Source organism: Macaca fascicularis, chromosome 20 (genome assembly GCF_037993035.2).
Source record: "Macaca fascicularis isolate 582-1 chromosome 20, T2T-MFA8v1.1".
Taxonomy (NCBI): Eukaryota; Metazoa; Chordata; class Mammalia; order Primates; family Cercopithecidae; genus Macaca; species Macaca fascicularis.
In genome coordinates, this window is record NC_088394.1 from 12,155,463 (window position 1) to 12,181,081 (window position 25,619).

The 25,619-nt window shown below is 49.1% G+C and overlaps 1 protein-coding gene across 1 annotated transcript in view; it reads right to left on the bottom strand.

Annotated features, from left to right (window-relative positions):
- Nucleotides 1-25,619, bottom strand: part of LOC102140761 (uncharacterized) — a 153,704-nt gene that overhangs the window by 95,469 nt on the left and 32,616 nt on the right. The window contains exons 11-21 of the mRNA XM_045382987.3: nucleotides 24,149-24,334; nucleotides 23,636-23,788; nucleotides 21,714-21,858; nucleotides 18,712-18,870; nucleotides 17,219-17,343; nucleotides 15,337-15,531; nucleotides 8,952-9,110; nucleotides 7,558-7,742; nucleotides 6,516-6,698; nucleotides 5,380-5,471; nucleotides 674-837 (exon numbers count right to left, since the gene is read on the bottom strand). Of these exons, the coding sequence (XP_045238922.2) occupies nucleotides 674-837; nucleotides 5,380-5,471; nucleotides 6,516-6,698; nucleotides 7,558-7,742; nucleotides 8,952-9,110; nucleotides 15,337-15,531; nucleotides 17,219-17,343; nucleotides 18,712-18,870; nucleotides 21,714-21,858; nucleotides 23,636-23,788; nucleotides 24,149-24,334 (1,746 nt within the window). The remainder of the gene's footprint in view (nucleotides 1-673; nucleotides 838-5,379; nucleotides 5,472-6,515; nucleotides 6,699-7,557; nucleotides 7,743-8,951; nucleotides 9,111-15,336; nucleotides 15,532-17,218; nucleotides 17,344-18,711; nucleotides 18,871-21,713; nucleotides 21,859-23,635; nucleotides 23,789-24,148; nucleotides 24,335-25,619) is intronic.

Genomic DNA, 25,619 nt, shown 5'->3' on the forward strand with positions numbered 1-25,619 from the left:
CAGTGAGTCTGGAGGAGAGGGAGGGAGGGCAGCCAGCAGGGGCGCGACTGCCAAGGGCCTGTGGGTCACGGCGTCTGGCTCTTACTCTAAGGATAACAGGAGCCACAGCGGGGTGGTTCATGCAGAGGAGGGACACGATCCAGCTAGGATTTCAGAGGGCCCATCTGGCTGCTGGTTAAGATGGTAAGGAGACCAGAGCAGGAGCTGGGGGATCAGACAGGAGGCCGCTGAGTGTCTCCTCTGGACCAGATGCTATGACACAGGGGTAAGTAAAACAAACCCTGAATCTGCTCCCAGGAACTGAGTCACCAGCAGGGAAGACAGACATTAACTAACTAGCTTCACCAAGAAACAGAAGTGATCAAAAGGGAAGAAACGTGGATGTCTTAAGGCAAGTCACAAAAGAATATGATGTGCTCTGGGGTAACCAAGGCAGGCTTCCCTGAGGAAGTGACCCCTGAAATGAGATCTGAAGACTGATTCAGAGTTAATGCGTCATACAGCCCCAGACAGAGAATCAGTATGCGCAAGGGTCCAGAAGAAACCTACAGCAAGAGCAGCGCAGCCCAACAGCGCCACAGAGGAGCCCCACATCCTTTTGGGAGAGCCCAGTGCTGACCTAAGGAGACCCACGACAAGGCTGAGAAAGACAGGGCTGTTCCCTAGGGCCCACCTGGGGCTGCAGGGTATACGCAGCTTCCAGCAGATACTGTCGGAGCCCCGGGTCCCGCTTCTGCAGCGTCACGGCCGCAAACACAGGCAATGAGAGCACGTAGGGCTGGCCAGGCACCGGCCAGGTCACTTCAGCGCACAGCCGCCAGCCCCAGGTGTAGGACACTGCAGAGAGAGGTAAGCAGGCAGCCCTGGTCAGTGGAGACCCAGAGGGCTCTGGGCATGGGCACCCACAGCTGCCACATCAGCGAAGAAAGCACTTCTCTGATTTCTTCTGAAGAAAGCCGCCATGTAGACAGGAATCCTGTGAGGCAGTGGTGTGTAGACCGGGGTTTCTCTACCTCAGCACTACTGACATTTGGGTTCAGATCATCTTATCTGGGGGGCTGTCTTGTGCATTATAGGATGTTTCGCTGCATCGTGGGTCCCTATCCGCTAGATGCCAGTTACCCTTACCAACAATCAAATATTTCTGCACATATTACCAAATGTCTCCTGTGGGGTCAAAACTGCCCCAGCTGAGAACCCCTGGTAGACTTTTTTTTCACACAAGAGTCTCGCTCTGTCACCCAGGCTGGAGTGCACTGGCACAATCTCAGCTCACTGCAACCTCTGCCTCCCAGGTTCAAGTGATTCTCCTGCCTCAGCCTCCTGAGTAGCTATATCCTAGAGAGGAGGCACAGGATGACCACACACAAGAACGGGTAAGACGGCAGCCGCCAGTGAGTGTGCTGGCAAAGTCAATGGTTAAGGGCCCTGACGGGGGTGCTGGTCTGGACAGGGGGTCCCGGGAAGGCAGCCTCTGAGGGGTCCCATTGAAGGACACTTGAAAGGAACAAGGGAGGGAGTTAGGTGGATGTCCTGGGGAAGAGTATTACTGGCAAGGGAAACACCCAGTGCAAAGGCCCTGGGGCAGGCATTAGTGTAGCCTTGAAAAAGGGGCCAGTGTGTCTTCAGGGCAGCGAGTCTGGAGGACAGTCAGGAAGGGAGGCCAGCAGGGGCGGGACTGCCAAGGGATGATTACAGGCATGCGCCACCATGCCTGGCTAACTTTTGTATTTTTAGTAAAGATGGGGTTTCACCATGCTGGCCAGGCTGGTCTTGAACTCCTGACTTCAGGTGATCTGCCTACCTTGGCCTCCCAAAACGCTGGGATTACAGGCATGAGCTACCGTGCCTGGCTCCTGGTATACTTTTTAAAAAGAGTGTCAGGCAATACTGTGTAGAACACAGGCTCTGGAGCAAGAATGCCTTGTTCAAATTCTAGGCTCAGCCACTTCCCAGCCGTGTGACCTTGGACAAATTACTTAACCTCTCTGGGTCTCGAAGTTTCTTTTTCATTATTATTATTGCTATTACTCCCTTGACTGACTGTAAGGGCGTCAGTGTTTCTCATCTTAAACTGCTAATGATAATAGTTCCTGTCTCATGGCATAGCTGTGAGGACTAACAGGTCAGTAAGTGTTGAGAACAGCACTGGGCCTACAATAATGTCTTTTGTAGTAACTCTTATTCCGATTATAAAAATGTACTTGTGGCCGGGCGCGGTGGCTCAAGCCTGTAATCCCAGCACTTTGGGAGGCCGAGACGGGCGGATCACGAGGTCAGGAGATCGAGACCATCCTGGCTAACACAGTGAAACCCCGTCGCTACTAAAAAATACAAAAAAATAGCCGGGCGAGGTGGCGGGCGCCTGTAGTCCCAGCTACTCGGGAGGCTAAGGCAGGAGAATGGCGCAAACCCGGGAGGCGGAGCTTGCAGTGAGCTGAGATCCAGCCACTGCACTCCAGCCTGGGCGATGGAGCCAGACTCCGTCTCAAAAAATAAAAAATAAAAAATAAATAAAAATGTACTTGTTGGATGGATGTGGTCACTCATGCCTGTAATCCCAGCACTTTGGGAGACCAAGGTGGGCAGATCACCTGAGGTCAAGAGTTTGAGACCAGCCTGGCCAACACAGTGACACCCCATCTCTACTAAAAATAAAAAAAATTAGCTGGTCATGGTGGCAGGCACCTGTAATCTCAACTACTCAAGAGAATCACTTGAGCCCAGAAAGCAGAGGTTACAGAGAGCAAGATTGCGCCACTGCACTCCTGTCTGAGCAACAGAGCAACACACTGTCTCAAAAAAAAAAAAAAAAAAAAAAAAAAAAAAAAATGTACTTGTTGCAGGAAGTTAGAAAAATTGAAAGATTTTAAAAATTTTTTCTGTATATTTTCTGTATTGTAAATGAGTTTATTTACAATTCTAAATACAAGTTAAATGCAAAAAAGGAAAATTATCAAGAAGCAAAATTTGTATCTCTTCATTAAAAAGAGCCCTCCCCAACCTTACTCATATATATGTATACACATATGCAGACACATATGTATATACATATATATACACACATGTACACATATATATGGGATTACATACATATATATGTGTGTATATATATTGCAAGATGTGCTATTATTTGGCACATTTATTTCCTGTCTTTTTACCCAGTTGAGATCATATTCAGTGTTGCTGCCTCACACTTGGTATTATTATTAAAGAAGTTTCTCACTAAAACAGCTCACTCATAATGGAATTTAAAAGTTTGGGAGACCAAAGCAGGCGGATCACCTGAGGTCAGGAGTTTGAGACCAGCCTGGCCAATGTGGTGAAACCCCATCTCTACTAAAAATACAAAAATTAGCCAGGCGTGGTGACATGCACCTGTAATCCCAGCTACTTGGGAGGCTGAGGCAGGAGAATCACTTGAACCTGGGAGGCAGGGGTTGCAGTGAGCTGAGATTACATCATTGCACTCCAGCCTGGGTGACAAGAGTGAAACTCTGTCTCGAAAAAAAAAAAAAAACAGTTATGCAGTATGTCAATAACTTACCAACCCAGGAGCCAGCAAACGTTCTTGCTAAAGGGCCCGATTGTTTAGTCAGTTATCTAGCTAGCTAGCTAGAGACAGAATCCTCCTTGGTCACCCTGGCTTGAGTGCAGTGGCATGAACACAGCTCACTGTTGCCTCGACCTCCTGGGCTCAAGTGATCTTCCTGTCATCCTTCCAAGTAGCTGGGACTACTGGTGCATGCCACCATGCCTGGCTACTTTGTTAATTTTTATGGAGACAAGGCCTCATTATGTTACCCAGGCCAGTCTTGAACTCCTGGACTCAAGGAATCCTCTCACCTCGGCCTCCCAAAATGCAGGGATTACAGGCGCGAGCTAGCTATCTGCCGGCCAGATAGTCAACATTTTATGCTTTGGGGTCATATGGTCTAGCTTGCAAGTACTCAGTTCTGCTGTTGTGGGACAAAGCTATAGGTTATATGCAAATGAAGGGGGTGTGGCTGTGTTCCCATACAACTTTCTTTCTGGACACTGAAATTTCAATTTCATGAAGTTTTCATGATACAAGATATTCTTTTGACTCTTTTTAACCACTTAATGTAACAACCTACGCTTAGCTCACTGGCCCTTATAATTAGCCATTTTGCCTACTCTGGAATATTTGAGTTGCTTCCTATTTTTTGTTCTAAATAATGATGCAACGAACATCTCTGTGCACAGAGCATTTTTAAGTGATTTTGCTTTGCTTTTATAGGGTAGAGTTCTAGAAGCATTATCATTGACAGAAGTCGTTGGTAAAGGAAAAGAAAGCCAGGTGCAAGTGGCTCATGCCTGTAATCCCGGTACTTTGAGAAGCAGACGCAGGTGGATCACTTCAGCCCAGGAGTTTGAGACCAGCCTGGATAACATGGTAAAACCCTGTCTCTACAAAATACGGAAAAAAAAAAAAAAAAAAAAATAGCTGGGCAGGGTGGTAAGTGCCTGTAGTCCCAGCTACTCGGGAGGCTGAGGTGGGAGGATCACTTGAGCCTGGGGAGATGGAGGCTTCTGTGAGCCATGATAGCACCATTGCACTCCAGTCTGGGCGACAGAGACCCTGTCTCAATAATAATAATAAAAGTACAATCTTGGGATCCCAATTCGCTATGCCAAAGGAAAATATTAAGCTGGAAGCGGAGTCATGCAAAAAGCTGCCTTCTCTTTTGTTCCTAAGCAGGTAGCTACAGATGAAAGGTTAAATATTTGCGCAGCTATTCTATGTTCACTTTATCTTATGTAAGGCGTTGATTTATTGAGCAAGGATGAATATGTAAGTGACTATTCCCCTCCCTGTTCCTTTCTTCTTGCAGCCTGTGGATTCAGTCATGTGACCATACCCTCCCTCTTTCCCCTCCAGCCTTCTTTTCTCCTTTAAACAAAGAGAGGGAGAGTATTAGGACAAATACTAATGCACGCGGGGCTTAAAACCTTGATGACGATGGGTGCAGCAAACCACCATGACACATGTATACCTATGTAACAAACCTGCGCATTGTGCGTATGTATCCCAGAACTTAAAGTAAAGACAAAACAAAAAAAAGCAAACAAACAAACAAACAAACAAAAAACCTCGAAGCTTTCAGAATCATCTCTGGAAAAAGGCAGAGGCCACAGATTGTTCTGTGGATTTGTGTTCCTTTATTTCCAAGCATGTCCTTAACCTTGGCAAAGTAAACATCTAAATTGATTGAGACCTGTCTCAGATACTTTTTGTTTGCAGAATATGAATACTTTTAGGGCAGGAGAGCAACTCTGGGATCTGGAGCTGGCATTTCTCCCTTAAACCCCAAGATGCCCACCTTGGGACGATGGCATGGAGGCCCTGCTGCCTACCTTCCTCACCAGTACAGGACTGGGCCTCAGAAGGGCCAGGGACATGTCTGAGGCTCCTCACGCCATTCCTGGTGATGAGGTATAGCTGAGAGCTGGGTAGGGAAGGAGGACAGTGTCAGACACCTCATTTTCATTCATTCATTAGACAAGTAACACCTTAAGCTGCCAGAGCTTGGCACAGGGGCAAATTCTACCCTGAACAGGGCCAGCCTTTGGGCAGTGCACACGCTGATGGAGTGACACTCCATGGCCACAGGGACAGATGCTGAGGACCACAGAGAGTGACAAGTGCTGTGAGAAACCCACATGGAGGTAGCACGGCAGGGGACTGTCTCAGGGATAGAGCAGGGCCTCCCCTAGCTGCAGTAGAGCGAGTTCTCTGCAGAGATAACATTTGAGCAGAAATCCAAAGGATGAGAAGGAGCTATTTTCCAGACAGAGGACACAGCAGGTGCAAAGACCCTGGGGTAGGAACGAGCTGGCCGCTTTAGGAGCATGGAAAGAAGGCTGGCGGGAGGGGGTCAGGATCGAGGGGGACAGTGAGTGAGGGGCAGCAAACAGGGGCAGGTGGGAGGAGGGAGGAACCAGGTAGGCAAAGTCCCCATGGGACAGGATGAGCGAAAGAATGTGGGTAGGTAGGGCAGCCTGGACTCTCACTCCCTCTGAAATTGCCCCTCTCCAAGAGTCACCTCGCTAGGGGTCACAGACAAGCATGCCCCAGACGGACTGCAGGAAAGAGCTGAGGGGTCTGAAAGTTCTCCAGCTGTCATCTCTCAGCTGCCCACGGTCCCTGTCAGACACACCCACCCCTCAAAGTCAACAGGCATACATGCTTGTGGACACACACGCACTCCCATAACACACTCACTCCTCACTGACACACTCACGGACACACCCTCATGCACACAGCAGCTCACACACGCGCTCATATGCCAGATCATGTGTACTCAGACACAGGCTCATGGGTGCACATACTAACACACTTGCATGCTAATGTCACATCCATACCCATGCACGTCCCCATGCACACATGCAGACATGTGATCACACACTCACATGCATGCACACACACCACACACCTGCTCACCTGCACCCTCGCGCTCATGGTTCCCTTTCTGCCAGCACTGGGCACCCACCTGAAGCTGAGCAGCTCCATGGCCTCCTCGGGCATGTTCAGATGCACCTTGAGGTCCTGGCCCTTCTGTACCTGGATCCCGCCATCCAGGCTGGTGGCGCCACGGACGCTGGTCACCCACCTCAGCCCGGCCTGCCCCAGGGTGCCCGCTGTGCCCATCTGAGCCGAGATCTGGAGCAGGGCACTGAAGGACAGGCATGTACCAGCTACATCCCAAGGGCCCTGGGGCCACAGACCCCGCCTACCACCCCCAGCAGCCCCCTTCAGTCTTGAGCCACAGCAGCCCCTCCACCACTGCCCCCCACAGGCTGTACGTGCACCAAGCACTTTCCAGTCCTCACTTGCACTAATCCCTCTTACGGATGGGGAAACTGAGGCTCAGAGAGGTGAAAGCACCTGCCTGGGTTCCATGACTGGGACAAAGCATGCGGCTGGGACACGTGAACCATGGCTGTCTAAGTCCCAGCTCAGGCTCTTCACACCAGAGAGCACCCAGCCTAGGGCATCCATGTTCCCCATGTCAGACCCAGGACCCAAGGACAGCTCAGCTGAGGGGCTGGGGACAGATGCTCAGCAGCACCACAGCAGGTTCTGGAATCAGACCAAATATTGCACACATTCTGCTCAGGTGCTCTGGCGCCATATGGCCCCAGGTTCTCAGTTTCCTCGCCTTCAACCTTGGTTTCCTCATCTGTCAGTGGGAAGAAGCACCAGCCTTGCTTGGTCGGGAGGGGGTTGCACGAGTTCAGTGAGCTCAAGGCTAACTGCTCTCCTCCCTTCTGAGTGGGGTAGATGGAAGGGCATAGGGTTATGGCCAGCCACCTCGCATTGCAGTGTGACCTTGAACACGTGACCGGACCTGAGCCTCAGTCTTCCCACCTGTAAAGTGGATCTAACCACCTCTGCACACAGTCTCTTGGCACAGGTGTTCTGCAGAATAGGGATTCCCTTTTGCCCATGTGGATGTCACCCAGGCCTCTGCAGCCCTTTGTAGGGATGGGATCATGCCACCTAATTCGTGCCAGCTCCCAGGAGCTACATACCTGGGCTTCACATAACCATTCATGGAGAAATCCAAGCGCTGCTGGAAGTCAGCGGTTCCTCGGACCCGAATGCTGATGGCAGCTGAAGCGTTTAGGGTCAGCCGGGCAGGAAGGCCAGACACCGTGGGAAAGACCAGCTCCTCTGTGGCCAGGCACAGCCTCCGGTTCATCTGCACCGCCTGCCCCTGCAGGCAAAGAACCATAACCGGGGGCCGGGCGTGGTGGCTCAGGCCTGTAATCCCTCTACTTTGGGATGCTGAGGTGGATGGATCACTTGAGCCCAAGAGTTCGAGACCAGCCCGGCCAACATGCGGAAACCCCATCACGACTAAAAATACAAAAATTAGCTGGCGTGGTGGTGCATAACTGTAGTCCCAGCCACTCGGGAGGCTGAGGCAGGAGAGTTGCTTGCACCGGGGAGGCAGAAGTTACAGTGAGCCGAGATCATGCCACTGTACTCCAGCCTGGGCAACAGAGCAAGACTCTATCTCAAAAAGAAGAAAGGAAGAAAGGAAGGCATGCAGAAAGACAGATAGACAGAAAGAAAGAAACCATAAGGGGACACGAGGCCACCCCTGTTGTGAGCCAGGCACCCTCTGAGTACTGAGTACAGTAGATTTCATTTGTCCTCAAAGCGCATGTGATCCCAGTTTCTGGATGAGGAAACTGAGACCACAAAGATAAATGTCCCACCAAGGCCCGGTAACTAGAAAGGGATGGAGCTAGGTATTAACCCAGGCAGTTTGCTTATGAGCAAAGGTCAGGGATCAGGTTCAGTTAGGTGGGGAGGAACGTGGATCCTGCCGTTAGTATGCACCGGGCAAGCTGAAAGCATCCTGCTGCATTTTCACCATATTAGCTCCTTTAATACAATTGCTCTATGAATGGATATTCTGGGTTTTTTTGTTTTGAGATGGTGTCACTCTGTCGCCCAGGCTGGTGTGCAGTGGTGCAATCTCTGCTCGTTGCAACCTCTGCCTCCCGAGTTCAAGCGATTCTCCTGCCTCCGCCTCCCAAGTAGCTGGGACTACAGATGCCCTCCACCACGCCTGGGTAATTTTTGTGTTTTTAGTCAAGATGGGGTTTTGCCATGCTGGCCAGGCTGGTCTCAAACTCCTGATCTCAGGTGATCCACCCGCCCCGGTCTCCCAAAGTGCTGGGATTACAGGCGTGAGCCACTTCGGCCAGCCAGATATTTTGTTATTTTTTATTTATTATCCCCGTTTCACAGATGCAGAAACTAAGACCATGGTAAGTGAATCAACAGGTTCGAGGAGGTAAATGACAGAGCTGGGATTTGACCTCGGGCAGCCTGACTCCAAATTTCATGCCCTTAAGTGTTATGTTAAAGTGTCACAGGGCAGATGGCATGGGCAGGGGCAGGCAGGTGCTACCTTCATGAGCCTAATGACGAGCTCGGCCAGGTTCAGGGACCGGTGGTTCACGTGACTCCCTGTGGCTCCGCAGTTCACAAAGCTCAGCTCCTGCCCCAGCACCTTCATGCTCAACTCGCATCGCAGAGCCCGCTGGGTGGCCCCACGCCTCCGGGTCACCTGGGGGAGGGCCCAGACAGGTCACAAAGAACAGGGTCAGGGTTAGCAGAGTGATATGCTTTGGCTGTATCCCCACCCAAATCTCATCTTATAGCTCCCATAATTCCCACATGCTATGGGGAGGACCCTATGGGAGATGACTGAACCATGGGGGCAGGTCCTTCCCCTGCTATTCACGGGATAGTGAATGGGCTCAGGAGATACGATGGTTTTAAAAATGAGAGTTTCTCTGCACAAGCTCTTTCGTTGCCTGCTGTCATCCACGTAAGATGTGACTTCCTCTCCTTGCCTTCCACCATGATTTTGAGGCCTCCCCAGCCACTTGGAACTGTAAATCTACTGAATTTTCTTTCTTTCGTAAATTGCCCAGTCTCTGGTATGTCTTTATCAGCAGCACGAGAACGAACTAATACACAGGGCAAAGTGCCTGTACTTTCGGAGGGGGAAGGGGTGTCTGGAGAGAAACGTCAAGAACTTGTGGGGTCCAGATGAGGCTTGCAAAACTCCTAGAGCATGAACCAAATCCCAACCCAGATGTGTTTTCTCTGACTTGCACAGTAGTGTCCAATGCTCAGAGTGTGTGTGTATGTTTCCATAAAGGTTTTATTCTAGAATAATCTTAGATTTACAGAAGAGTTGAAAACTGACTTGGCATAGTAGCTCATGCCTCTAGTCCCAGCACTTGGGAGGCCAAGAAAGGAGGATTGCTTGAGGCCAGGAGTTTAAGACCAGCCTGGACAGCATATCAAGACCCTGTCTCTACAAAATTAGGAAAAAAAAAAAACAAAACAAAAAAACCCAGGTATGGTGGCAACCGTCTGTAGTTCCAGCTACTTGGGAAGCTGAGGTGGGAGGATCACTTGAGCCCAGGATTTCAAGGCTGCAGCGAGCTATGATCATGCCACTGCACTCCACCCTGGACAACAGACAGAGCAAGACCCTGTCTCTGAAAAAAAAAGAAAAAAAAAGAAAAGAAAAAAGGAAAATTTGCAAAGACAGTACAGAGAGTTCCCACGTATCATTCAAATGATTTCCCCATTGTTAACATCTTACATCACCAGGATGCACGGTACAAGCTGACAAATCAACATTGGTGTGTCTCCATCAACTAAACTTGAGAATTCATTTACATTTCACCAGTTTTTCCATGAATGTCCTCTTTCCACCCCAAGATGCAATCAGGCAAACCCCACTGCCTCTTGTTGCCGTATCTCCCTGGTGTCTGGTTCATGGCAGTTTTTTAGTCTTTGTTTTTCATGCCACATACGTTTTTTTATAAATTGAATTTGGAAATTGGGAGATTTTACATAAAACCCAGCTCTCCGGCTTCTCTATAAAGAGAAACATCAGGCTGCCCACCCTCCCCACAACAAGGGACAACAAAGGACCAGAGCTGAGCACTGGCTGCCACTTTAGCTGGGCCACGGGCTTCCTCTGTCCGCCACAGTCCCCACCACTCCCTATTGTCTCTCCAACACTGAGGCCAAGTATCTGCTGCCATTCATCACTGCGCTCATGCAGGATATTTCTCGGGATGTGAGTCTCTAGGAAAAGTGAGAAAATAACAGACCAAGGGGATTGTGCATTCTATGAAAAACTGTTTATACCTAGCCCATCTCCCTCTTTCAAGTCTCTTGCTGCCCCCAGCTCTAGTCCAAGATGCTTTTAACAGCAGAGATTATTGCCCTGCTCATCCTGGTATTCCCAGGCCCTGGTTTTATACTTGGTGGTCAGGAAACATGTGACCAAGTGAACCAATGTCCCAACCATTCACCTTGGTCACTATCAGATGTACACGGCAATGACATTTCATAAGAGCAAAATGTTGTCAATAATCTAAAACTCCATCAATGGGAAAACGGTTAGGTAAACTGTGGTCCCTACCCATAGGATGAATATTAAAATACCTGCACATGTTGAGCTTCTAAGTAAGAAAATACTCAAGTGATAATAAGAAGAGAAAAAGTAGGCTAAAGATATATACACCCTAAGACTAAGCAATTTCACTCCTAAGTGTATGCCTGACAGGTATGAATACACACGTCCCCTAAGAAGGCAGACCCAAGAGTCTTCACAGCACTGTTCGTAATAGCCAGCAACTGATGGATACAGAAATTGTTTTATGTTCACACAATGCAATACTATGCAGCTATGAAAAGGAACAAATTATAAATCCAAACCACAGTATAGCAAAATCTCACCAATTTTAAACCAAAGTCAGACACAAAAAGAAGTATAGGAGCAGCACTATTCAGTCACCAAAACGCAGAAACCACCCAAATGCCCATCACTGAATGAATGGATAAACACGTGGTACATCCATTCAATGAAACATGACTTGACTTTAGACAGGAATGGAGTACTGAGCTACGCTACTATGTGGGTGAACTTCCAAAACACTAGGCTAAGAGAAAGACGCCAGACACAAAGGTCACATATTATATGGTTCCATTTATATGAAATATCCAGAAGAGGTAAATCCACAGAGACAGGAAGCAAATTGATGGCTGTCGGAGACTAGGAGGAGGAGCTGCTGGGGAGCGACTCATGGATACAGTGTCTCCTTTGGGGGTGATAAAAATGTTCTGGAACCAGACAGAAGTGGTGGCGGTATAATACGGTGACTATACTAAACACCACCGAATTGTTCACTTTTTTTTCTTTGAGACGAAGTCTCACTTTTGTTGCCCAGGCTGGAGTGCAATGGCGAGATCTTAGTTCACTGCAACCTCTGCCTCCTGGGTTCAAGCAATTCTCCTGCCTCAGTCTCCCAAGTAGGTGGGATTATAGGTGCCTGGCTAATTTTTGTATTTTTAGTAGAGACGGGGTTTCACCACGTTGGCCAGGCTGATCTCAAACTCCTGACCTCAGGCAATCCCGCCCACCTCAGCCACCCAAAGTGCAGGCATGAGCCACTGCACCCAGCCCTATTCGATTTATTATTATTATTATTAATATTATTATAATTATATTATTTTTGAGACACAGTCTTTGTCACCCAGGCTGGAGTGCAGTGGCACTATCTTGACTCTTGACAATCTCTGCCTCCCCGGTTCAAGTGATTTTCCCGCCTCAGCCTCTAGAATAGCTGTAATTACAGGAGCACACCACCAGCCCAGCAAATTTTTTTTTGTATTTTCAATAGATACAGGGTTTCACTATGTTGAGCCGGCCGGTCTCGAACTCTTGAGCTCAAGTTATCTGTCTACTTCGGCCTCCCAAAGTGCTGGGATTACAGACATGAGTCACCATATCCGGCCAATTGTTCACTTTAAAATGGTTATTTTTACATATGAGAATTTCATCTCTTAAAAACAAGAGTACACTGTGAATGATTCCATTTATATAATGTTTACAGAAGGAACTGGATGTGATTTCTACTGCTGACCAAATTGGAGTCATGAAGACTGGGTTCAACCTCCCACAGGGAGCAGCTGGTAACCCAGATGACACAGGCTCAACAATGGTCCCCAAGACACAGACATCAGGCAACCCAAGATGATGCACTCCAAGAGATGGAAACAAGCGAGATGAGCACAGTTTCCCACCTGGAGTCAGTGTCCAGGCTGCAGCACAAGGAAGGGGAATGGAGGCTGAGCTGGGGGACTCCCTGAACTGAGGAGCTGTGGGTGTGGGGAGACCCTGGCAGCTGGACTTTGCAGGGGAGGGTACCAGAAAGCAGAGAGCTGAACAGAGAGCATGCTCAGAGGTCTGCAGAAGGTCCTATGAGAATCTCTGTAACATCCCATCGGGCAAAAATGTCTGAGCTGTAACAGTCGAAGCACTATCAGTCAAAGAAACTAATAAACTTGACTTCATCAAAATTAAGACTTCCTGCTATTGTTTGAAAGACACCATTAAGAGAACAAAAAGACACACCACAGACTGGGAGAACATATTTCTGAGTTACATGTCTAATGAAGAACTTGTTTCTGGTCAGGCGTGGTGGGTCACACCTGTAATCCCAGCACTTTGGGAGGCTAAGGCAGGAGGATCGCTTGAGGCCAGGAGTTCAAGATCAGCCTGGGCAACACAGTGAGACCCCATCTCAACAAAAAGAGAAAAAAACTTCGCCAAGTATGGCAGTACTGCCTACAGTCCCAGCTACTCAGGAGGCTGAGGCAAGAAGATCACTTGTGCCCAGTAGGTCAAGATTGCAGTGAACTATGATCACACCACTGCACTCCAGCCTGGATGACAGAACCAGACCTCAACTCTAAAAAAAGAAAGAAAAGAAAAAACTAACAACATGTTTCTGGAATATAGAAAGAATTCTCAAAACTCAATAATAACAAGCCAACAAAATAAGATGAGCAAAAGATTTGAATGTACATTTCACCAAAGAAGACGTACAATAGCAAATGAGCATGTGAAAAAATGATCAATGTCATTAGTCATTAGGGAAATGCAAATTAAAGCCACAAGATACAACAACACATTATTGGAATGGCTAAAATTAAAAAGTCTAACCATACCAAGTGTTGGTGAGGATGTAGAGAAACTGGAACTCTCACATACTGCTGGTGGGAATGCAAAAATAGTACAACCACTTGGGAGAATGGTTCAGCAGCTTTAAAAAAATTAAACATATACCTACCATATGATCCAGTCACACCTACTAATTATTCAAGAGAAACAAAACCACATGCCTAAAGACTTGTACACAAATATTCATAGCAGTTTTATTTTTAATAGCCAAACCCTGGAAACAACTCATATGTCGACCAACAGGTGAATGGAGAAACAAACTGTGGTATATCTATACAATGGAATACCACTTAGCAATAAAAAGAAACAAACTATGTTATAATCTATAGCATGGGTGAGTCTCAGAATAATTATGCTGAATAAAAGAAGCCAAACAAAAAAAGAGTACATGATTTTTTTAAAAAGGACATGTTCTCAAGCACAGTGACTCACACCTGTAATCCCAGCACTTTGGGAGGCCAAGGCAGGTGGAATGCTTAAGCCCAGGAAGGTTGATATCAGCCTGGGCAACATAGTGAGACCCCATCTCTACAATATTTATTTTTTAAAAAACTAGATAGGCATGATGGCACATGCCTATAGTCCCAGCTACTCTGGAAGCTGAGGTGGAAGGACTGCTTGAGCCTGGGGGGCAAAGGTTGCAATGAGCCAAAATCACGCCATTGCACTCCAGCTTGGGTGACAGAGTGACACTGTTTCCAAAAAAAAAAAAAAAAAAAAAAAAAAAAAAAAAAAAGGACTTGTTGTGTCATCTAATTTACATAATATTCTAGAAAATGCAAACAAGTCTACGGTGACAGAAAGCCTCTCGCTAGTTTCTGGGGACAGAGGAGAAGCAGGAGGAAGGGTTTTTTTTTTCGCTCTGTCGCCCAGGCTGGAGTGCAGTGGTGCGATCTTGGCTCACTGTAAGCTCCGCCTCCTGGGTTCACACCATTCTCCTGCCTCAGCCTCCTGAGTAGCTGGGACTACAGGCGCCCACCACCTCGCCCTGCTAAGTTTTTTGTATTCTTAGTAGAGATAGGGTTTCACTGTGCTAGCCAGGATGGTCCTGATCTCCTGACCTCGTGATCTGCCTGCCTTGGCCTCCCAAAGTGCTGGGATTACAGCCGTGAGCCACCACGCCTGGCCGGAGGAAGGGATTATTAAGGATCTGGAAGAGACTTTTGGGGGTGATGGGTGTATTCATAAGCTTTATCATGGTGATGATCTCATGAGTGTGTACATGGGTCAGAATGTATCAAACTGTTCACCTTAACCGTGTGGTGCCACTCACCTTAACTGTGTGCTGCTGTCCACCTTAACCATGTACTACTGTTCACCATGTGTCAATTAGATCTCAGCAAAGCTCATTTTAAAAAAGTAGAACGAATTGATGCTGCCAGAAGTCAGAAGAGTGGTCACCCCTGGTTAAGGATGGGTGTTAACAAGAACAGGAAGACAAAGGGGAGGCTGGGAGCTGAAGACGGTCTGGGTGCTGGTGATGTGGGTGTGTTGAGGTGGTGGACAGGCAAGCTGTACACTTACAACTTAGGGACGTTCCCATGCATAGGATCTATTTCAAGCAATGGTTTTTCCAAATAAAGCCAGTTGACTACTCAGATTTGAACCAGCCACTCAGTTCTGTAAGGAGGGGACGGGGTCAGAGTTCACAGACATCCAAGTCTCAGGTTCAAAAGCCCAAGCATGAATCGAGGTGGCCTGCCTGGGGGAGTAGGGTGGGTGTGGCCACCTCCCTTACCTTCTGCTGTAGGTCTCTCATCCTTCTGTCTCTGTCTCCTGGACACTTGGGGCTGGCTTGCTGTGGTACAGGCCCTGGTTTTGGCCCTGGGGGCTTCTCTGGCTTGGCCTCTCTCCCGTCTTCCTGGCCCCAGAATGACTTCCTGCCAAACAGCCTGTGAGCAATTTCCTCAGCATTTTCCAGCCGGAGCCCAAGCTGAGAAGGGAAGCCAGGGGCTCAGGGAGGAACAACTCAGTTACAGGGGTGATGACGAGCTGTCAGGCTGGGGATATGAATGGGGGAACCAGAGGCTTGAGCAGGCCACTCCAGGCTCCCTGGTGCCCACCTAGGCTTAGGTTCAGGGACACGACCTTGGGAAATCCATCACTGTCTGTATCTGCTTGGTAGACACCACACGGGAAGAATTCTTGCCAATTCTTTAAGGCTTGGATCAAATGTCACCACCTCTGGGAAGCCCTCCCTGAACTCCCATGTCACTCTCTTCCCACCTCCTCTGCCCCACACACAATATACTCAGACTGGAATGTGTGTCTTCCTCGAAAGATCCATGATGAGGCCAAGCACTCATGTCTCAATCACTAGGCACCTGCATGACCTGATCTGGGCGTAGAGGTTCTCAAAATTTGATAGGTGAATAAATGGATTCTTCCTTCTGTCCCTCCTGTCTTCCATCTGCCCATCCGTGCAACCCTCTGTTCACCTATCCTTTTGTCCTTCCCATCTATCCATCTATCTGCCTCTCCACCTTCCATCTTTTCTTTCCTTTGTTCTATCCATCCTCATTCCTATCCATCCATCTACTTTTCCTTTCTTATGGACCTCTCTCCTTCCATCTATTCTTTCTTCCCTCTTCCCATCTAGATATCTGTGATAGCATTTTCAGAGAAGTCACCAGAGACCAGCCCTTGGCAATGACTGGTGAGTGGGTGGATGGATAATGGATGGATGTGTGACTCAGAGGATGGAATGATGGATGAATGTGGGTAGACATGGATGGCTAAGTGAATGAAAGATGGATGAGTAGGAGAACAGATGAATAGATGGGTAGGTTAGACAGTAGACAGAGAGATGCATGGGAAATTACACGGATGGATGGACAGACAGACAGACAGATGGGTAGGGTGGGTATGTCCACGGATGGGTAGGCGGGTGGACAGATGAATAAGTGAATGGATGGATGGTGGATGGGTGGTTTGGTAGGTGGATTAATGAATGAGTGAATGGATGGATGGATGGATGGATGGATGGATGCGTAGGTGGGTGGATGGATCACGGGTGGGTAGATGGATGGATGGTTGATGGCTGGATAGATGATGGGTGTGTGGGTGGGTGGATGGCTGGATGGATGATGAGTGCATGGGTGGGTGGATGGATGGATGATGTGTGGGTGGGTGGGTGAGCGGGTGGATGGATGATGGGTGGATGGGTGGGTGGGTGGGTGGATGGATGGATGATGTGTGGGTAGGTGGGTGGATGGATGGATGATGTGTGGGTGGGTGGGTGGGTGGGTGGATGGATGATGTGTGGGTGGGTGGGTGGGTGGGTGAATGGATGATGGGTGGGTGAATGGATGATGGGTGGGTGGGTGGGTGAGTGGATGGATGAGATGAATGAGAGGGATGTGGGTGGATGGACAGATGGACAGATGAACAGGTGAATAGATAGGTGGAGGAGGGAGGAATGGATGGAGGGATGGAGGCATGTAGGTGAATTGATACATGTATGGACATACCTATGGGTGGGTGGGTGACTAGATACTGGGGGAGGGGATTGAACAATGGAGTCAAGGGATGGATGGACAGACAGATAAGTGACTGGGATATTTTTTGGCCCCAAGTCTAGGAGAGGCCCTGCAGAGGCTACAGCAAGGCTCCCCTCTAACCTCCAGGAGGTTGAAGGCACGGCCCATGGTGTGGATGGTCAGGTTGACTGTGGCAGAACGGGGGAGAAAGGAGGCAGGAGAGAAGAGAAGGGTCCCCTCCAGGTTGGCTCCCAGGCTTCCAGACACTAGGAGTAAGAAAAGAACATCAGTACACTCTGCACACACTCAGAGTGGGGTCTGGCTATTACCATGGGGCCATACCCTGAGACAGAGCCAGACACATGGTGTGTCTTCCCACCTCTCCCTGGCCAGGATGGGAAACAGCCTTAAGCTTTTTCAAGAACAGAGGGAGTCCAGGACCGAGAGTCACACACACCCACTTCTGCTGACAGGCAGAGAAGAGGTACCCAGAGCACCCAAACCCCAACCCCAGGCTTCCAAGAATGGCTGAGGTAGTTTTGGAGCCTTAGTTTGAAAGAGATTCCCTTTTTGATTTTCTGTTTAATTACAACAAAGAGGCAGTCTCAGTGTGGGGCTAATCTCTCTTCTTAACACAGGAAAAAACTCTTTTCAAAATTCACAGCCCTCAGCAAGTCACAGAATCCAGGACAATTTAATAAAACAGTGTTTCAGCCAGGCACAGTGGCTCATGCGTGTAATCCTAGCTTTGGGAGGATGAGGTGGGCAAATCACTTGAGGCCAGGGGTTCGAGACCAGCCTGGCCAGCATGGTGAAACCCCATCTCTACTAATAAAATTACAAAAATTAGCCAGGCATGGTGGTGCGCACCTGTAGTCCCAGCTACTCGGGAGGCTGAGGCAGAAGAATCACTTGAACCCTGGAGGTGGAGGTTGCAGTGAGCCAAGACTGTGCCACTGTACTCCAGCCTGGGCAACAGGGCAAGAGTCTGTGTCAAAAAATACATATATAAATATATATACACACACACACACATATATACACACACACACACATATATATATATACACACACACGTATACAAATATATCAGTGTTTCATTACCCACCTCTGGGTGTACAGTATTTCTTTTTAGGACTATCTTCTCTTTACAGAGAGTTAAATTGATTTTCTATTAATGGTACTGATAGACAATTTCCTTTTTAACATAAATCTAAGGTACAAAGAGCCAATTTAGAGAGAAGATGTAAGTATTCAGAAAACCATAAAATAACTGATATGACTTCTCTAAAAAAGCAGCAGGTGCTATGGAAATATTGCAAAATAAGTTTGAACAAGCAGCAAGTTGGTTTTGTTTTTTGTTTTTGAGATAGGGTCTCACTCTGTCACCCACGCTGGAGTGCAATGGTGCAATCATGACTCACTGCAGATTCGACCTCCTGGGCTCAAGTAATCCTCCTGCCTCAGCCTCCCAAAGTGCTGGGATTATGGGTTTGAGCCACCACACCCGACTGGCATGTAAGTATCTGACCGCTTGACAACGTCTGATCCGTATGCTCTCGAGAGCTGGAGCTCCAGGGTCCCCAGCCTTTGTGGTCCCAGAGCAAGACTGGGCCTGCCCAGGATGGCCATACCTGATCGGAAGGTGACATCAGAATAGGACGAGTGTTTCCACATTTCCGGGTGGAACTCCTGACTGAGGATGTCCTCAGGGAGGGTGTCCCGGAGGGCCCGTTTCAGGGGGTCGCGTGTCTCCAGCAGCTGCAGGAGATGACTCCACACAAAAGAACCCACTGGAATAGAGTCGTGGGCAGCAGGGAGGGGACATGAGAAAAGGGCCTGGAGCTGGTGCTGTCCAGAGAAAATACCCTCCCCCGACCCCCATCCCAGTCCTGCAATTCTCTCACACGGGGGCTTCTCAGGAGCCTGGCTACGGAGACCTACGTCTTCTCTCAAGAAACAGCAGCCAACAAGTTGTGCCATGACAGAACGTGGAAATCCAGCCCGTGTATGGAATTCTGACACACTTCCCAGAAGAGAAAGGAAGGTGTCATAGTCTCAAAAGTCAGACCTGAGTCTGAACCCAGTCCCAAAGCTCAAAAGCTGTGTGACCTCGAGGTGGTCCCTCTGCCTCTCTGAGCTTCAGTTTCCTCATCAGTGAAAATGGGAAGTCGGACCTGATTTCAAACCTTAGTTCCACCATGTACCAGTGTGGCCTTAGATGTTCCAGCTCTTGGAACCTTAGTTTTCTCATCTGAAAAAGGAACTAACAAAGTACCTTGCAGGGCTTTTTGGGAAGATCAGTTAAAAGCAGAGCCTGGACCTTAAAAGACTAAGTATGTTTCAGGATCAGCAAAAGGTGACGTGTGACCCATGAGGGTCCCTGGAGGGATAAAGATCAAATGAGAGCCTCATGGGATTGAGTCCAATGGGGAATATTAGAGTCTTACAGGGAGCCCCCAACCCTCCCCACATTGTCCCGGGCTCTTAGAAGGTCCAGTCAGGGGCTTCTGGAACAATCTGTCAAAGAATAGAGCAGAATGTGGGTTTTTAGGGATAAGGTGCCCACTTGTTCCCATTGGGCAATACATCAGGTGGTACCCCAGGGCCACCGTGGAGGATGAGCCCCTCAGCTGACCCCCTGAGGAGGGGTTCAGCACACATCCCACTCCAGGCCTGAAACTCCTAATGCAGAGAGCTGTATCTTCCAATAGTGCCATCTCTTCAGAAGGTAATTCAACAATATCACATCAGACTTTTAAATGTGCATACCCTTTACCACAGTAACTTACCTTCTGGGAAATTATCCTAAAGTGAGATTAACTCAAGGGCCAAAGGTAGCTGTGCAGGTAGGTTTGTGGTTGTTGCTTCTAATGGCACAAGACAAGAAACAGCCTAAAGGTCTATCAATGGAGATTGGCAAAATGGGTTATAGTAAAACTTCTGGTGGAACAGCCACACAGCCACAGATAAGAGTCTATAAGAGCTATAGATGAGAAATGAGCTCCCAGACATGGTAAAGACAAAAAGCAAGGAAAAGGCTGGGCCCAGTGGCTCACCCCTGTCATCCCAAGCACTTTGGGAGGCTGAGGTGGACAGATCACCTGAGGTCAGGAGTTCGAGACCAGCCTGGCCAACATGGCAAAAGCATCTCTACTAAAAGAATACAAAAATTAGCCAGGCATGGTGGTGCACATCTGTAATCCCAGCTACCCAAGAGGCTGAGGCAGGGGAATTGCTTGAACCCAGGAGGCAGAGGTTGCAGAGAGCCGCGACTGTGCCATTGCACTCCAGCCTGGGTGACAGAGCAAGACTCTGTCTCAAAAAAAAAAAAAAAAAAGGCCAGGTGCGGTGGCTCATGCCTGTAATCCCAGCACTTCGGGAGGCTGAGGTGGGCAGATCACGAGGTCAGGAGATTGAGACCACCCTGGCTAACATAGTGAAACCCCATCTCTACTAAAAAAATACAAAAAATTAGCTGGGCGTGGTAGCAGGCACCTGTAGTCCCAGCTGCTTGGGAGGCTGAGGAAGGAGAATGGCATGAACCTAGAAGGTGGAGCTTGCAGTGAGCCAAGATCACGCCATCACACTCCAGCCTGGGCAACAGAGCGAGATTCCATCTCAAAAAACAAAAACAAAAACAAACAAACAAAAACAAAGCACAAAAGCACAATAACAAGTAGAACATGATCCTGAGATGCTGTTAAGGAGATACATGTGTATGTTTATGTATGTATTACATGTACAGGAGAATTGCTCACATTATGTATCTTCAGGACACAGGAAGATATTGGGGGGAAGGGGAAGGAAGACTAATTTTCCATTTGTCCCTTGCCTATGCTTTAAAATTTTGATCATCTAGCTACACTGCATTAATAATAGCAGTAGTGATAACAACATTAAAAGCAACATTCATACGTATGACGCACTATGCATTCTAAATGTCTTTGTGTATTAACTCATTTTATGCTTGCAACACTCTGAGGGAGGTACTAGCATTATCCCTATTGTAGATTTTATCTGTACCTAAAATATACAGGTACAGAAATGGAGCCTCAAAAAGGTTTACTTACTTGTCTAAAGGCATACAGGAAGGAAGTGGTGAAGCTGGAATTTGAACCTGGGCTCTCGGGCTCCAGGCTCTCACCCCACTGTGCATTATGGAAATTTTTTCAACCATCAGTTGAACTTACTTTCTTTGAATTTACATCTGTGGGTTCAGGTGCCTGTATAAAGGGAATTGTCTCACTCCAGAAGGGATCTGAGATTTGCCGATACCATCCCTCTTCTATCTTAGGTCTCTCTTTAGGATACTGTGTCGTGATCTGGCCAGAGCTAAAAGAGGACTGATTCCCATCCCATTTTACAGATGAGGAAACTGAGGACCAGAGAAGAGAAGCAACTTCTCCCAAGTCATTCAACAGCAGAATGGGGACTAGAATTGCCATGTGGGGGAGGGAAGAACATACAGCCCCTTATCAAGACAGTATGGTAGAGAAACAGGGGAACAAGAAGACAGGAGGATACCAGAGGAGTGGAAGGAGAGGATGCTCTCAAACCCCCTGCACTCTCCAGGAGGTGCCCTCCCAGCCCCACCCCTGCCCACACCCCTCCCACACACACACCCATGGCTCACCCTGGGTGGACAGCTCGCCTGCCTGGGTGCGCCGCACCTGGGCAAACACCTCCTCACTAGGGCATCTCATCAGGGCCAGGTAGGCATTGATACGGATCTCAGCATCCTCCTCCGGGGATTGGTACAGATGGGAGAGCACCGATCGCTGGCTCGGGCAGAAGGAAGGCCATCACCCAAGGCCCACCTATCTCCACCCAAGGCCCACCTATCTCCACCCAAGGCCCACCTATCTCCACCCAGCAGTATGATGTCCCTGGCTCCAGCAGGTGGACCTGCTGCCTAGCCCCAGCTGTCCTGATGTCCCCACTGTGGGAGGCTTCCCTCATATACACTCAGTTGTGGGAGGTAGCAGGGGTTCACTGACCGTGCCTAATTCCCAGTCTCTACCAGCCCCAGCCTAGAGAGCCTCATCAATTCCCCAACAAATGGGCATGGCTACACTCCAATAAAACTATTTACAAAAACAGTATAGTGTCTTGCCACACAGGAGGTCTTTAAATGTCTCGGCCTTCCTGGGCCCTTTCCTAAGCAAGCCACCTCCCCACATTGTGACTCCCTCAGTATCTACTGGCTTCCTCCACAGCCAACCAGCCACCCACCCATCATTCCATCCACCCACCCACCCATCGATCTATCCATTCACCCATCCACCCACCCATCATCCATCCACCCACCCATCCATCCATGCAATAAATATTAACTAAGCAGCAACTGTGCACCCAGCACTGTGCTAGGTGACAGCCATAAACAAGACCAGCCCAGCTCCTCTCCACCTGAATCTGTTATCCTAGTGCAGAGAGACAGTCAATGAGATTAGCATATGAACTATATAAAAAGTTAGGTAGTGGCGCAGTGCGGTGGTTCAAGCCTGTAATCCCAGCACTTTGGGAGGCTGAGACGGGAGGGTCACGAGGTCAGGAGATTGAGACCATCCTGGCTAACACGGTGAAATCCCATCTCTACTAAACACAAAAAAATTAGCCAGGCATGGTGGTGGATGCCTGTAGTCCCAGCTACTCGGGAGGCTGAGGCAGGATAATGGTGTGAACCCAGGAGGCGGAGCTTGCAATGAGCAGAGACAGCGCCACTGCACTCCAGCCTGGGTGACAAAAAAAAAAAAAAAAAGAAAAGAAAGTTAGATGGTAATAAACCCTATGGAGGGAAAAATGACATAGGGAAACAGTGAAAGTGACTTTTAAGCTAAGACCTACCGGAGGTGAAAAAGAAAGGCCTGGAGACATCTGGGGGGAAAATGTACCAGGAAAGGGGACAGCATGTGCAAAGGGCCTGGGGCAAGAGAGGGTCACAAGTGTTTAAGGAAGAACAGAAAGGGCAGTGTGCTGGGGAGGAGGGATGGGAGGTGAAAAGAGCAGGTGAGGTCCAGAGGTCAGATCCCTCAGGGCCTAGGAGGTCAATGAAGGGACTGCGACTTTGAGTAAAAAGGGAGGTACTGGCCCAGGGATTAGCAAACTTTTTCTATAAAGGGACAGAGAACTCTTTGAGACTCTGCAGGCCATGCGGTCTCTTGCAATGAGTTGACTGCAGGCGGAGCAGGAAAGCAACCATAGACAACACATAAATGAGTGGGTATGGCTGTGTTCCAATAAGACTTTGTTGACAAAAACACACAAAGGGCCAGAAAGTGACCCATGGCCCATAGTCTGACAAACCCTGTACTAGAGGGGGGCACAGATGGCACTGGTAATCATATGGTTGTTTGTGTATTTGATAAATAATCTGCTTCCCACACTACACACAGGCTTAGACCTAGATACCTATTCACACTAGTACCCAGCCCACAGTAGGTGCTCATTAAATACATGATAAATGAATGAACAATTGAAGAAGTGACTTAGTAAACTGTGGTTTGAGAACTACCACCACCCAACCCCAACCCAGTGAAACAGCACACAAGGGCTCACATCTGCAGAGCAGAGGACCCTCCGGAAGGCCTGGATGGCCCCCAGCCGGATCTCAGGGGCGCTGCTTCTCAGAGATGCGCAGGCACTCAGCGTGGGGGTGAGAGCCAGGGCCGCCAAGCCCGCGTTGCCGATCGCCTTCAGCACAAGCTGGAGCTAAATCGAGATGGAGGGAGGACCATGAGGGGAGAGGTGTGGGGAGGGGCAATGGCATGGGGAGGGGCAGTGGCATGGAGGGGGCAGTGGCGTGGAGGGGGCAGTGGCGTGGAGGGGCAGGCAGGAGGGTGGGGGGATGGGGGATGGGGGGAAGGGAGGAAGGGGGATGGGGGATAGGAGGAAAGGGGGATGGGGGATAGGAGGAAGGGGGGATGGGGGAAGGGGGAAGGGGGGATGGGGGATAGGAGGAAGGGGGGAAGCGGGGAACCCATCCCCACCCTCTCCACCTGGAGCTTGCTGCTTGGCTTGGGTCACACTGGGGGCACTGAAGCCGGCACTCAGGACACTGGATGTCCTCACCTTGTCATCATCCGAGGGCTCCTGGATGGTACAGTTCTCACCCAAGGCATCTCCCAGGATCCTCACTAGAGAGCCGACTCCAGGCAGCTGTCCGCAGGGTGCATCCAGAGAAGCACAGAGGTTGTGCACCAGGGCTGAGATGCCCAGGAAGGCGCCAGGGCTGGCCCGCGGGGTCTGGAGCAGTGGCTGGGGACAGAAATGGGCCCCCACCCAGAGAGGGGTGGTAAATGCCCTTCACAGGCCTCACCCTGGCCACACACCAACTCACCTGGGGCATTTTGTAATACAGAGCCGAGTCCCCCAGTCTGAACAAATTGCTCTGTTCAGGGAACACCGTAAAAGCACCCCAGAGGCCGGGCACAGTGGCTCATGCCTGTAATCCCAGCACTTTGGAGGCCAAGGCGGGTGGATCACCTGAGGTCAGGAGTTCGAGACCAGCCTAGCCACAATGGCAAAACCCTGTCTCTACTAAAAATACAAAACTTAGCCAGGCATGGTGGTGCACGCCTGTAATCCCAGCTACTTGTGAGGCTACGGCACAAGAATCCCTTGAACCCGGGAGGCAGAGGCTGCAGTGAACTGAAATAGCACCATTGCACTCCAGCCTGGGTGGCAGAGCGAGATTCTGTCTCAAAAAAAAAAAAAAAAAAAGAAAAGAAAAGTACCCCATGTGACCCACCACTTAGATGCCCAGTTACCCTCACTCCAGGGCACTGAAGGCTTCAATGAAAGGAAGGCAAACAGGAGGGGGTTCAGGACAGAGCTGCTCCCAGCCCCAGGTACCTGGGAGAAATCAGATCAACAAATCTTTTTTTTTTTTTTTTTTTTTTTAAGACAGAGTCTTGCTCTGTCATCCAGGCTGGAGTGCAGTGGTGCCATCTAGGCTCACTGCAACCTCCGCCTCTTGGGTTCACTCGATTCCCCTGCCTCAGCCTCCCACATAGCTGAGATTACAGACACGTGTCACCAAGTTCGGCTAATTTTTGTATTTTTAGTAAAGTCGGGTTTCACCACGTTGGCCAGGCTGGTTGTGAACTCCTGACCTCAAGTGATCTGCTTGCCTTGGTGCTGGGATTACAGGCATGAGCCATGGTCTAGACCAATAAAACCTAGTAAACAAATTGTGTTCACTACCAGCCAGACTGCTGATAACATGTCACACACGTTGCCTTTCTTATTTCCATTTGCAGACGAGGAAACAGACACAGAAAGGGTAAGGAACTTGCCTCAGGTAGCCCAGGTGTAAATAGTAGAACTGAGATTTAACCCAGGAGGGTCTGGCTCCCAGACCAGACATGATCCCAACACTCACTGCTTCTCAAAATGCAAATTCTGGGCTCACTCTAAAATCCAGCCCTGGCGGGCCTCTGTGCTAGACCCATACCACCCCAAAACAGGGATGGCTTGGCAGCTGTGAGGAAATAAAATCTCTGCCCAGCTCTGTCCCTTTTTTTTCCCCTCCTCGAGATGG